This window comes from Neofelis nebulosa, chromosome 18 (assembly GCF_028018385.1).
Source record: "Neofelis nebulosa isolate mNeoNeb1 chromosome 18, mNeoNeb1.pri, whole genome shotgun sequence".
Taxonomy (NCBI): Eukaryota; Metazoa; Chordata; class Mammalia; order Carnivora; family Felidae; genus Neofelis; species Neofelis nebulosa.
This window is the reverse complement of record NC_080799.1, coordinates 5091491-5105902: the sequence shown is the minus strand read 5'-3', so window position 1 is coordinate 5105902 and position 14412 is coordinate 5091491. Positions and strand designations below refer to the sequence as shown.

The following is a 14412-nucleotide window of genomic DNA, read 5'->3' as shown; positions in this document are numbered from 1 at the left end:
ACCAAACCTTACTTATCACTAAATTATGATGATTTGAAAAGATGAGCCAAAATGATACTTTTCATTCTCTAGGAAGAAAATATTTGCTAAGCAAATCAACATGTAATAGAGACAGCGAGTGGGGAAAAAATAAAGACAGGAAAGGGATCATTAATCAAGTAATCAAGTATGTTACCAGTAATTAGCATGCCAATTAGAAATTATCAATGTTTTAAAGCAGGAATCCTAAGGATAACTAACAAGCAGCAGTTGATTAGCTGAGCTCAGTAACAAACCTATTTAAATTTCTTAATGAGACCAATTACAGATTTTAAACTAGCATTTCCCACATACAACCAAAATTCAATGCTGTTCTGCTGACAGAGACCGGGTGTCAGTGCCCTCAATAAAGGGTGGGGCTTATGGAATCCACACAGAAAAAGGAGTGGAGGGGGGACAAAAGAGGGAGTGGGAATGAGAAGTAATACAAATCTTGGAGCAGTAACTATTTTCTCAGAACAAAGATTTTAATTTTCATAAATTACCCGAACTACATTATTTTTAATCCCCAAACTAATTTCTGATTAATTCAGGGTACGTTCTTAATTTCTTTTGGAGAGCTTACTCTTTGCACAATCACAGAAGTATTTAACACATACCTGATCTTCTGGATATGAGAATTATCCTCACGAGGATCCTAAAATTAGAAAATTGCTTTTAAAAGCATTTCGAAAAGTTCATGGAATGAGGAATCTCACAAAATTCATGTGAGATTCATGTCACATTAACAGTCTCAAATGCTCAAACGACATTCCAAGAAAGAAAAACACTCTGGCGTTTTCAATATCACCGAGGGGTTTACGGTTGAAAACACTTCTCTCTTAACCGAAAGATCACTACTTAAAAAGCTGTATTCTTGCCATCCACTGCCAAAGTTGAGAACTGACCAAGGGGTTCTATCAGCAAATAACTCTAGCTTTGCCTTCAAAATACACGCAGAAACAGACCACTGCTACCACCCATTCCAAGCCACCATCGCTTCCTGTCCCTGTATGACCACCTGTCTCCCTGCTTCTACCCTTACCTCCCTCCATTTATTCTCAACACAGCAGCTGGGGGCAAGGGGGTGTCCATTAAAACGAAAGTCAGATCATGCCACTCCTTGGCTCAAAATCCTGTAATGCTTCCCATTTTACTCGGGAGTAAAAACCAAAGATGTTAAAACGGTCTCAAGATCCTAACCCATCTGTCCATCTTGCTGCCCTCCTTCCCTACCTCTTCATACTCTCCCCTTGCCTATACTCCAGCCACACGGCTGCCAGTGAGCCAAACACACTGCCACCTCGGGAATCACTATTTCTCTGCCTGGACACTCTTCCCCCAGACAGGTGCACGGCTCATACTCAACTTGGGCTCCTCACCTAAGTAACTGGCCACTCTGTATATAACTCACATTTTCTAAGCCCTTTCACTGCTTTGTTTCTCCTTAACACTTACCACCATGTAACACCCTATTTATTTTTATACATTTTTATGTTGGTGTTGCTGACTGCCCCTCATCAGAACATAATCTCAAAAGAAAAAAAAGAACATAAGCTCCATGAGGGCAGGTGTTTTTGTCTATTTGGTTTGCTGCCCGAATCCCAGCCTAACACATAGTAGTCACGCAATAAATATTTGCTGGATAAATTAAGGTTAACGTTTTCATAAACCCGTATTATAATCAGGACTTCATAATGCTTTACAATACAGTTCTCTTGAAATTAAAATGTTTTTGTCATATATGAAGTGTATTTCAGCGCTTACCTGACGAACTCTCTCTTTGGCGGACCTCATCAAGTGGGTAATAGCTCTGTTGTGATGTAGTCTCAGTGAGCTAAACTCATCACTACAGGTAAAAGAAGACAGCAGTCCCATTTTGATAAAGGTCTGACAAAGCACTACAAAGAACATGGAAAACTATTATTAGAAAGGCCATCAATAGGGGCGCCTGGGTGGCGCAGTCGGTTAAGCGTCCGACTTCAGCCAGGTCACGATCTCGCGGTCCGTGAGTTCGAGCCCCGCGTCAGGCTCTGGGCTGATGGCTCGGAGCCTGGAGCCTGTTTCCGATTCTGTGTCTCCCTCTCTCTCTGCCCCTCCCCCGTTCATGCTCTGTCTCTCTCTGTCCCAAAAATAAATAAAAAATGTTAAAAAAATTAAAAAAAAAAAAAAAAAAAAAAAAGAAAGGCCATCAATAAGATGACAATTTTAAGGAGACTAAAGAGTAATAATAGCCTCTATTAAAAAAAAAAAAAAACCTCTGTAAGAAAAAAGTTATCTTTATACACATTACAATTTGGATATTGAGCCTCTAACGTCACTCATCAATCAGGAACACCTCTACATTTGCTTATTAGATACTGAGCACCTGCTTGTTTACCGTGCCTGGATGGTTGGTAAAGTACTAAGCTGTTTTTAAAAAGGCAAGAAAAAAACGTAAATTTACTAGCCTTCTGACATTCAAACACATCACATCTCCTTTTGCTGACAGGCAATGAGGTCCGAACAGAGGCAAAGTGAAAACGTTATTAGAACAAAAGTTGTTCTCAATTATGGACCCTCTCTAACCCACAAAGAGCACATGTGCATCAAGACCAAATACCAGGGGGAAAGTCAAGTCTGAAGTCACAATACCAGGCTCCTCCGAAAAAGAAGTTTCTACAGAAGTGCTTGGCTTTTATTTTTTCATAAACACACACACCCCATAGAGAATATTCTTTCTATATGGGTAATTTCATTAGATTATTAACTAATGGAATAACATCAAAAACATTTTAAATATATTTTATTTAAAAGTTCAGTCACCTGGGGAAGTGAGGGTGCCTGGACGGCTCAGTCGGTTAAGCATCCGACTTCGGCTCAGGTCATGATCTCACGGTTTGTGAGTTCAAGCCCCACATCAGGCTCTGTGCTGACGGCTCGGAGCCTGGAGCCTGGAGCCTGCTTCGGATCCTGTGTCTCCCTCTCTCTCTCTACCCCTCCCCCACTCATGCTCTGTCTCTCTCTGTCTCAAAAATAAACATTAAAAAAAATTATAAATAAATAATAATAAAAATAAAAGCTCAGTCACCTAAAAAGGAATTCAAAAATATCTTAAAATCAGCAAGATTCAGATTTGCTTTAATTCGGAACGATATTACTACTTAAAGGTGGTTATAACCTGCTTTTCTATTCAATGAGCTCAATACAATAATCCCCAGCTACCAATGTTCCGGAGCCTACAGAACACGTGCTTTTGTACAACCCACCTCCCCACCACTCATTCAAAAAAATAAGTGTACACTCGTACATTTTTCATGTCCCGCCGAGCTCATCAAAATAATAATCTGCCTTTAACTAAGAACATTCCGTTCTAAGACGGCATAAAGGTATCTGTAAGTCTGAGGGTTCCTAACACTAAACAAGACTTAGACTTTTTCGGTAGAAAAGATCCTCAGAATCTGTGGCTGGTTGGAGCTATTAAAGAGGCCACAATGCTCTCAATGAGCTGGACCAGAAACATCATAACCCGTAATTCTGCTCACTTCTGGGCTCAAGTTTCTTTTTTTATTTTTATTTTTTTTTTGGGGGGGGGGGGGTTCAAGTTTCTCATACACATAACCTATGGCAGCAATAAAAATAAACATTCCAACCACTGTGGTATAATAAGAAACATGCTTGGTCTTATCTCCTAAAATTCACACATCTCCTAAAATTCTTGTGATTTCCCAAGTGCTGAGGGGGCAAGGAGCATCTTTTGTTCTAATATTTGGTCTTCGACCTCAGTTCCTGACACAAGAGCTTCTAACACCCTTGGAATCTCCAGAGGGATGCGTGTCTTTGTTACGCTGATGAGACGACCGAGGGTCCCCCAGACAGCCTCAAATGAGGAATGGTCACCACAAAGACCAAGCCCTGATTAGAAGCTTGGAACTTTCAGCTCCACCCCTCCATTCTCCAGGGAGAGAAGAGCAGGAGATTGAGTTCACTGATCATGCCACCATGATGAAGCCTCCATAAAAATCCCTCAGGTACAGGATCCAGGGAGCTTCTGGCTGAACACATCCACCTACCAGCAGAGTGATGCACCCCATCTCCATGGAGAAAGAAGCTCCCATACGCTGGATCCTACTGGTCCTCATCCCATGTGCCTCTTCATCTGGCTGTTCACCTGTATTGTTCTCGTACCCTCTACTGTATAATAAACCAGTAAGCAGAAGTGTCTCCCCGACTACTGTGAGCCATTATAGCAAATTATCAAACCTGAGAGGTCGGCCCTTTACAGTGAACAATTTATGGCCAAGTTGGACACAAGTACGGGTAACCTGAGGACACTGGGGACCCACTACTTGCCAACTGGCATCCAAAATGAAGGCAGTCTGGGACTGAGCCCTTAACCTGTGGGAACTGACAGTAACTCCAAGTAGTATCAGAACTGAATTGAATTGTAGGACACCCAGCTGGTTTCAGAGAACTGGTCAGCACGGGAAAATACCCACACACTGGGTGTCAGAAGTATCCAGCTCGTAGAGGAAAAGTTTCCTGTTCAACAACACGGCATGCAGCTCTTCCAGGGCTCTGGTTAAGAACTACTTCAGAATGAGTAGCTGTGATTTTCGTTTACCTGCTCAGCAACCATACCATGACAGATCTTCAAAAATTATATGAAGGAACATGTTACAGAAACAAAAAAACTATCTTTCATTTGTTTAAATACACACGATCATATGGTTATTAATCTTTTGGGCTCCTCAATGACAATATTCATTAGCAATTACCCAAAGAAGAATATAAAATACATTCAAGAAATAGAAACCATTAATACCTATTTCAAATGTTTATATACCAGCTGCTTCTCAGACCCACAACATCAAACAACACAGTATTTCTGCAAGGCTTATTTAGCAAGATTTACTAACATTTAAACACCTGTCTTGAACGAAGAGGGTTTGGTTCATGCACATGGCTCAAGTGTTCCAGCAAAGAAACAAGCAACAGTTGGTTTGCAACCGCAAACGGGAAAGTCGGCTGTTGTAGGGGTCCTTTTAACACTTGGAGTTCTGCTGGGACATCAGATTCTAAAAGTTAAAAGAGGAAAAAAATGTTAACAGTACACATATCTCATAATGACAAAACAGCAGAATCTAATTAATGCAACACAAACTATTTACATTTAAGGAAATAAAACCCAAAACAGTAGTTATGCCCACTGGGGTTAATCAAGACAGACTTACCGGAACTGAGTTTTGAGTTGAATTCTGGAAGTTGGAAGACTAGCAGAAGGATGCCATTGGGGGGATGGAGAGGGTGGGGTGGGGAGTTTGGTAGTAATGAGATGTGCAAAGGCAGAAATAGGTAGGTGAATAACTCAACACTCAAGCAAACGAGAGGGAACGAGATGGCTTCTTTCCTTCGAGAGGACAGCCGAGGCCTAGGCATAAAGAAGGGAGTTTGGCAGCAGAAAGAGGGCAAGGGAGAAAGGACGGAAACCACCTGGGGCATGCACTACGTGTACACCAGGTGCTTCATGTGCACAAGCTCATTCAATCCTCACAAAACAGTGGGAGGGAAGTGTCACCGTTCTCACTTTACGGATCTCAGAGGTTAAGGAACTTATAAGCAGACAGGTCAGAATAACTCCCAAGCCCATCCTCTTTCCCTTTTCTTTTTTTTTAAAGTTCATTTATTTTGAGAGAGAGCGAGTGAGAAGGTGAGGGGCAGAGAGAGAGAGAGAGAGAGAGAGAGAGAGAGAGAAAATCCCAAGCAGGCTCCTTGGACTCAGCGCAGAGCCCAACACGGAGCTCGAATTCACCAACTGTGAGATCATGACCTTGAGCTGAAACCAAGAGTCAGACGCTCAACCGACTGGGCCACCCAGGGGCCCTAAGCCCACCCTCTTTCCACTACACAAGACCAAGCCGATGAACGAGTTGGCACTTGAAGTTGAAGGTTGTAAGTTCTCACTTAGTCTTTACTAATATGTTACTGAACAGGCCAAAAGCAGTCAGAAGGAAAAATGTTTGAGGAAACTGCTCTGGAAACACGTGATACATAGATGGGAAGGGGCGTGCAACAGTCAAGAGCCCAGTAAAGGAATAAATGAAAGAAAAAACATGGAGGAAAGAACAGGTCCCAGAGATGTCAAGAAAGAAATGGATTGGCCAACTATACAACACCAGGAAAAGGAGGATGGAGGCGTTAATGGGAGTGAAAACTGTAAGAGGGGCCGTTAGAGAAAAGATGAGACCTCTCAAACCCTCAAGAGCTGTGGACCCATTCAATTGGAAATGCCCTGCAGAAGCAGAGACCATACAACCTACATCTGCTAAAAATCCTCCCCATTTCAAATATTCTATTCCACCCTCCTCTATAATCTATAAAGGTCCTCGAGAAGTCAGTTTCCAAGTCCAGACTTCATCACCAATCTCCTCTCTGACTTGTAAGGAGACCAAAAGAACACCTGCGGCATACACAGATGTGCTATTCGTTTTAAAAGAAAACTTAACCAAGTATGGGGGCAGGGAAAGAATGAAAAATGTGCCCATGTAAAAACTTCTCTATGTAAAGACATCTTAAAGTTAAAACTTGAATCACACGTTCAGATACAATACACAGATCTGTACTATAGATGACAAGAAAAAGATAATAAATTTATATAAAGCTCTTATAAGCTAGTAAGAAAATGAAGCACAGATAAAATTCAAATAGGTTTAACCTAACTAATAACTAATGAGATACATATTAAAATAACTATGGTACCAGAATTTGCCATCAGATTGGTAACTATTTTTAAAGTCTGAAGGGGCGCCTGGGCGGCTCAGTAGGTTAAGTGTCCGACTTCAGCCCAAGTCATGATCTCGCAGTTTGTGAGTTCGAGCCCTGCATCAGGCTCTGTGCTGACAGCTCAGACACGGAAGCCTGCTTCAGAATCTGTGTCTCACTCTCTCTTTGTCCCTCCCCGACTTGTGCTCACTCTCTCTCTCAAAAATAAACAAACATTAAAAAAAATTTAAAGCATGGTATCGTTATGGATACAGAAAAGCAAACACTTTCAACACAAGGGGGTAAAAATGCTTGCAACTTCTAGCAATAAATACAGAATTCAAAATGTGCAAACATTTGGCCTCACGCTAGATTTTGGAAATATCTACCAAGAAAATAAGTAAACAAGGCACAACAAATATATATATAAGATGTTTAGCATACCACTGTTTAGAATACTGAAAACCTGCTAGGTAAGTTATATATGTATATATATAACAATATTATGCAGCTGTTGGAAACGATGGTGTATAAAAAGATAATCATGATTAGTCCATTATCCAGTCAAAGGAGCAAGCTATAAAACAGTAATACTAATGAAGGTGAGACAAGAGAGTTCCATAGGAACCAACACAACCTCTCTGGTCATCATTTTATCAAAATGTATCAAAACTTTTTTTTTTTTTTAACCTATTTCTTTAACCCAACAAATCCTACTTCTGTACATGTAGTCTAAGGAAATAATCAGGTATCAATAAAGACTTTTGTGGGCGCCTGGGTGGCTTAGTCGGTTAAGCGTCCGACTCTTGATTTCGGCTCAGGTCATGATGTCACGGTTGGTGAGATAGCACCCAGAGTCGGGCTCCATGCTGACAGCAAGGAGCCTGGTTGGGATTCTCTCCCTCCCACTCTCTGCCCTTTCCCTGCTCTAAGAAATAAGCATTAAAAAAAAAGATAAAAAGCAGAATGTAAAAGGTTTACCATACTATCATCATAATTTAAAAATGCATTTATTTCAGGGTGCCTGGGTGGCTCAGTCGGTTGAGCGACCGACTTCGGCTCAGGTCATGATCTCACAGTTTGTGAGTTCGAGCCTCACATTGGGGTCTGTGCTGACAGCTCAGAGCCTGGAGCCTGCTTTGGATTCTGTATCCCCCTCTCTCTGCCCCTCCCCACTCATGCTCTGTCTCTGTCTCAGAAATAAACATTAAAAATTAAAAAAAATAAAAATGCATTTATTTCATAGCTATATAAATATATATATATACAACAGAAAGAACAGACAAAATCTCTGCCCCTTCTGTTTTCAACCATACATCAATAGAATTTGTACAAGAAATGAAATTACAGTGAACACGCTGTTTTACAGTCTGCCTGTATGATCCTTAGTATCTAGGATTTTACTATCTAGGAATCCACCTGGCTTACAGCAGCCCTCATTAATATTTGCAAACAAACACACTAAATTGTTAGCAGTGAGTTCTCTGGGATGAGAGTACAGATGACTTTCTCCTTTTTCCTTGATTTCCTTAAATTTTTCTGAATTATTTCTCTAAATGTTTATCTACTTGGACAAACTCAGAAGTCTTTAACACGTTCATGAGATCTTTGACAATACTTTTTGAGAGAGAGAGACAGTGCATGCACACAAGAGAGGGGCAGAGGGAGAAAAATCTTAGGTAGCCTCCGTGCCCAGCGCAGAGCCTGACACAGGGCTCAATCCCACGAACCTTGAGATCATGACCTGAGCCAAAATCAGGAGTCGGACAATAAACCAACTGAGCCACCCAGGTGCCGACCAACAATAGTTTTAAATGTAAGTCATTGAATAAATTGTCTCTAGCTTTGCCAAAATGTAAACAGTAATCTCTGGGTGATCAGATTGTGGTTTTTAAATTTTCTTCTTTAGGTTTTTCTATAATTTTAAAACACACTGTAATGTGAAAAAAAAAAATTTTTTTAATATACCAAGTTGTCAACAATGGTCAAATGATGGTTAGGAGAATTTTCTGCTTCTCTATACTCATACTTTCCTATTTTCTACAATAATTAAATTCTACTTTTTTTTTTTTTAACATTTATTCTTTTTTTTTTTTCATTTTTTTTACTTATTTTTGAGACAGGGAGAGACAGAGCATGAACAGGGGAGGGTCAGAGAGAGGGAGACACAGAATCTGAAACAGGCTCCAGGCTCCGAGCTGTCAGCACAGAGCCCGACGCGGGGCTCGAACTCACGGACTGCGAGATCGTGACCTGAGCCGAAGTCGGCCGCTTAACCGACTGAGCCACCCAGGCGCCCCTAACATTTATTCATTTTTGAGAGAGAGAGAGAGAGAGAGAGAGAGAGAGAGAGAGAGAGAGAAAATGTGAGCGGGGGAGGGGCAGAGAGGGAGGTAGACACAGAATCCAAAGCAGGATCCAGGCTCTGAGCTGTCAGCACAGAGCCCTACGCGGAGCTCAAACTCATGAACCACGAGATCACGACCTGAGCCGAAGTCAGACGCTCAACCAACTGAGCCACCCAGGTGCCCCAAGTTCTACTTTTTAATAAGAAAAAAGCAAAACAAAAAAAATGACTGATCAGTGGAGTCAAATGAACTAACTAAATCAAGAAAATAGCAACTATAAAAAAGACCGGTGGACAAATACTCAGACGCAGGAAGGAGTAAAACTGAAAGGCAATGAAGGCTGACACTGAATGCTTCCCGCTTCAATCCGGGTTAAGTAGAAGAGGAAGATCTAAGTGGGAAATAGGAAAGATGAGGTCAGGTCCTCTTATAAAAAAGAATAAGAAATAGTATGAGCTCCTAGGTGAATTAGAGTTCTAGAATTCTGCCAAGTAGGAGGTGAGTAGACAAACAGAAAAAAGGATCACCTACTTCAGGCTCCTCAGACAAGTATGATCTTTTTTTTTTTTAATTTTTTTTTTTAATGTTTATTTATTTTTGAGACAGAGAGAGACAGAGCATGAATGGGGGAGGGTCAGAGAGAGGGAGACACAGAATCTGAAACAGGCTCCAAGCTATCAGCACAGAGCCCGACGCGGGGCTCGAACTCACGGACCGCGAGATCATGACCTGAGCCGAAGTCGGCCGCTTAACCGACTGAGCCACCCAGGCGCCCCGACAAGTATGATCTTAATAAATGGTCCATTATTAAATGAAGGAGGAACCTGAAGGATTAATCTGAGCCAAAAATTCTGGAAAACTTGTGTCAGATGAAAGAAGAAAACCAGTGAGTCTGACAATGGGCTACTGTTGCTCTCCTTCTAGGGCATGCTGGGTCGGGGGGGGGGGGGGGGGGCATGCAGTAACTGATCAAAGTTGGTCCCCACATAACAGACGGCTGAAGAACACAGGTTATAGAGTTACATCTAGGTTCTGAATTTTCTGACTCTACCATCAACTGGCAGAGTGACCACCTCACACCATATAGATGACCTTCAAGAAATTCTGCAACAGTTCTGTTTCTAAGTCTACTAAAAAATGAAATTATTTTCCATAGACCTTACTTTTCACGTAAAATGATAAATTATGTCTGGATATTCTGGGCCTCTTTGGAAGAAAAGGCAATATGTAAACACAACAGTACTGTTAGTAACCTAGTAGAAGTTTTCCAAAGCTTATCTAAGATCACTCCCTTCAAAAATAATCTCTCCTTTGCAGAAAACCTTATCACAATGTTACAGATAACACAGACTTGCATGTTTACAGCTGGGACTTTTCCTCTGACATAACACTTCACCTAATATTGTGCTGCCTCAGTACACCAGGTTTCATGGGAAAAAATCAGTTCATTAAAAAATAGTTCTCTTAAAACTATTCTGTCAAGGACCTACTAAAATTACAACCGCAGTCTGCTTTTGTCTCCCATTAGGGTCAAGAATTATAGACAGTATTTGGGTGAAGTTCGAAGGACTTTAGAAACAAATGAATCTTTTCAACTTGACTTGCACCTTCAAATCCACTGCAACATGTTAATACTTGCTTCATGCTTAAACTGAGCATGTATTCCCTGTAATCATCCTAACTACCGTAAACTAAAAACCTCCCTGAATCAATGTATTCATTCCTGATAGCACAATTTAATTTTAAAAACTGCCAAAACAACTGGTAGGAATTAAAGACCCTAAGAACTTTCAATAAAATAGTGGACACTTTGAAGTGGTTAGAGTCAATGTTTTAAGTACCTCTCACTATAAAATCACTTGCCTGGTTTAACCCTGTATCTCCTAGTAACCAAAGGTCCTTCACCCCCCAAAAACCTTGAGGCATTGTTTTTCTTTAAACCGAATAGGGTGATTTCCATACGGCCCCACTATAAGTCTTCAGCTCCCTTATCAGTGAGAAACTACAAACTAAAACGCTTAACCCAAACTGTTAAGCGTATAAGGTCCGCAAAATCTCCGTCTAGTAGTTTACAAAGCTCACTCTCAACGTCTGACCAAACCACAGGGCTCGAGAGCTGGAAAGCAGCCTGAGCGAAGCCTTACCAAGGACTTCGAGTCCGCAAAGAGGAAACCACGGAACAGAAACGTAAACAAACCAGTGGGTCGGGGACGCTCGTTTCAATAAATGTTTACCTTACCCATGCCGCCCGCCCGCCGCCCCCCGTCGCTGGGCCGGGGTCCAGCCGAATTCGCCCCAGGGCTGCGGCGAAGCTCGGGGCTGCTCGCAGCAGCCCTGCCCGCTCGGGAATGAAGGTGGATGGGTGCAAGAAGAGGGCCGCCGCAGCATACCGGGTCGCTCACCATCATACTTGGGGTCCGAGCCGTCGGCCGGGAACTCAATGGCAGGCGGCGCAGGAACAGCCTCCGCCCCGTCGCCCTCCGCCTCGCGCTCCCGGGCCCCGGAGCCGCCTCCCAGCATCGCCCGCAGCGCGCGGGCAGCTGCCCAGCCCGCCAGCCAGCTAGCACCACACCGCCTCACTCCGCACCAGCCTCCGCCACCGGATCCGGAAGTAGCCCCTCGCAAGACGGAAGACCCGCCCCGGCCTCCCGCGCGCCGCCAGCGCGGGCGGGTCCTACCTCAGGCTCCGCCCTTCCCCTTTTCCTAGGGGAAAGGATGGGCTGGTCTGGCGCAGGCGCCCTAGTGAGCTGGTCCTCGCGCGGAGGTCCGTAGGTTGTGGGCGCTGGGTTCTCGCTACGCCGGGGGTCCTCCACCTGTGTTCCCGGCCGCCCTGGAGACCTTAGTACCCGCACACAAGTCAGGGTGTTGACATCTCCCGACCGCCCTGGAGACCTTAGTACCCGCACACAAGTCAGGGTGTTGACATCTCATGCCAAGACTCGGATGCTAGTGTAAGAATCCTGTGCCTGCAGATTCTAATCCAAATACATACTTAATGCGGATGCAATACTATTTGTCATGTGTTTAAAAAAAAAATCAAAAGCATCTACAAGACCTATCTCAACAAGAACTGAACCTATTTTGGTCAACCGTTAGACTAACAACAAAAAAGGGAAATCCCAAACTGTATCCAACCTAGCAAAAACTTCGCTGCTTTTGAGACTGAACTTCCAACGGAAATACTTTCAAACCTGAGGCTGCCTTTTCCAAGTGATCCCATGGCCACACTGCATTGACTGTGATTTGAAGCTTTTAGCTTCAAAAATCCTCTGCCCTCTGGAGATGTCTCTGATGACTTGGTTGCCAACACAGTGCTCCTGGAAATAATTTTTGGTTTTGGCTCTCAGATCAGATTATGCAGTTAGTTAAAAAGCCTTTCAGATTTTGAGTCTCAATCCCAGTGCAATGTGTAAAAGTGGTATTGCTTAAGAATTTTACTTGAGCACAGTTTTCTTACAAAGTCATACAGGATGCATTCAACCTGATAGAAGCAATTTGGATATGGTTCTGCAAATAACTCCCACCAAAGATTAGGGATGCCTCTTTCCATGCCCTGTTGATTTTATCTACATGTATCCACAAATTTAAAAATACAAATACTTTAGACTCATCAATTCTGCTTTCAGAAATTTACTCTAAGGAACAGGTTAAAAATGAGCAAAATGATCCAGCTAAACTTTAATAATCACAACACTAGTTATAGACTAGAAGACAGTGTAATTGACTGAGTCACTTACAATGGCACACTTTACAACCAATCAAAAAGTTGGTATGCAGTATTGAGTTCTTGCCACTTTCCACCACCACCAGAATGGAGAAAACAGCAAACCCATTCAGGTAGGAATATAAATGAAAGCAACATTTCTAGAAGACCATGTTCAACTTAAAGTGAAAAGTTTTAAATAGGCATACTCTTAAACCTACATGTAGGAGTATATACAAAGGAAATAATCAGAGTGGTGAAAAAAGATAAATCTATAAGAGTGTTCATCAAAGTGTAGTTTATAATAGAAAAGCACTGGAATAAATCCAAATTCCAAGAAGAAGAGCAGTTATGGTACACCCTTGCAATGAAACCTGATGCAGCCATTACAAAAATGGGGGGTTAGGCAGGAGCACATTCCTCTCTTGTCTTCCATGATACCTAGTTTTTCTAGAAAAATTCGAGTTGTTCTCTATTTTACTAGCCCTCGATCTCAGTATCAGTTTCTGGACTCTCCCCCTCCAAAAGCATAATTCTGCTCTTGTCATGTCACCCCACATTCTCTCAGGAGATAACCACATGCATTGCTATCACTTTGCATACTATCTGTGGGCTGACAACTCCCAAATGTATCTCTGCAGCACAGACTTTTTCTCTTGGATGACTCAAAAGCATCTCAAATTCTGAAAGCAAACTCTTGATATTTCTCCTAAAATTTGTTTCCCACTACCTCTCTTCATTCATTTAGGTAGCACACAATCCACCCATTTGTCCATATCTAAAACATGAGGGTCAACCTTTATTCCGTGTCCAGAGTGTATCTGGGCCGCCTGTAAATTAAAAAATAGAAACATGATATAGCATATGAACATGCAATATTAAATATGCAACTAACTGGACAGGAACCCAAATTGCCAATAAACATAGAAAAAGACACACAACTTTCACCAGGGGCAGGTAAAGGCAAATTAAACAATGAAATATCATTTCAAAGTGTCATTTTTGCAAAATTAGTCTTTCATACCAAGTGTGGTTGGGGATGTGGAGGAAAAGGAGCTATCATACATCACTAAAGAGCTATTTAGTGATATTGAGTAAAGTCAAATGACGCATACCCAAGGTCCAGTAATTTAATCTCCATTGAGGTTTTCTTTAGACACTTCCAGATGTGCCCAAGGATACGTATATATGTGTATGTCTACATGTCTTCTCATGAACATTGAAAACAACACAGCATAGGTCGCAGAGGTTTTTTGATGGTAGTAACAAAATAATAATTGCAGGGGCGCTTAGGTGGTTCAGTCGGTTAAGCATTCAACTTCGGCTCAGGTCATGATCTTACGGTTCATAAGTTCGAGCCCCGCGTAGGGCTCTGTGCTGACAGCTCAGACCCTGGAGCCTGCTTCAGATTCTGTGTCTCCCTCACTCTCTACTCCTTGCCCACTCATCCTCTGTCTCTCTCCCTCTCAAAAATAAATGAACATTAAAATAATAATAATAATAATTGCAATGTTTACTGAGCACTGTGTCAATTCCACTCCTTCACCCTGTTCTGTGCTTTCACAAATATTAACTCACTCAATCCTCATTACAAATTTACAA

General features: G+C 42.1%; 1 protein-coding gene across 3 annotated transcripts in view; it reads right to left on the bottom strand.

The window, feature by feature from the left end:
* The window catches only part of EIF2AK1 (eukaryotic translation initiation factor 2 alpha kinase 1), a 32454-nt gene extending 20735 nt beyond the window's left edge, over positions 1-11719 (bottom strand). Inside the window, exons 1-4 of one of the 3 annotated variants that reach the window (XM_058711588.1) lie at positions 11510-11719; positions 4917-5075; positions 1786-1919; positions 639-676 (exon numbers count right to left, since the gene is read on the bottom strand). In XM_058711588.1, the coding sequence (XP_058567571.1) occupies positions 639-676; positions 1786-1919; positions 4917-5075; positions 11510-11627 (449 nt within the window). In that variant the 5' untranslated portion in view covers positions 11628-11719. Of the gene's footprint in view, positions 1-638; positions 677-1785; positions 1920-4916; positions 5076-11509 lie in introns of those variants that run through there. The other 2 variants (XM_058711590.1, XM_058711589.1) reach the window with 2 other exon arrangements.
* Positions 11720-14412: the final 2693 nt, after the last annotated feature.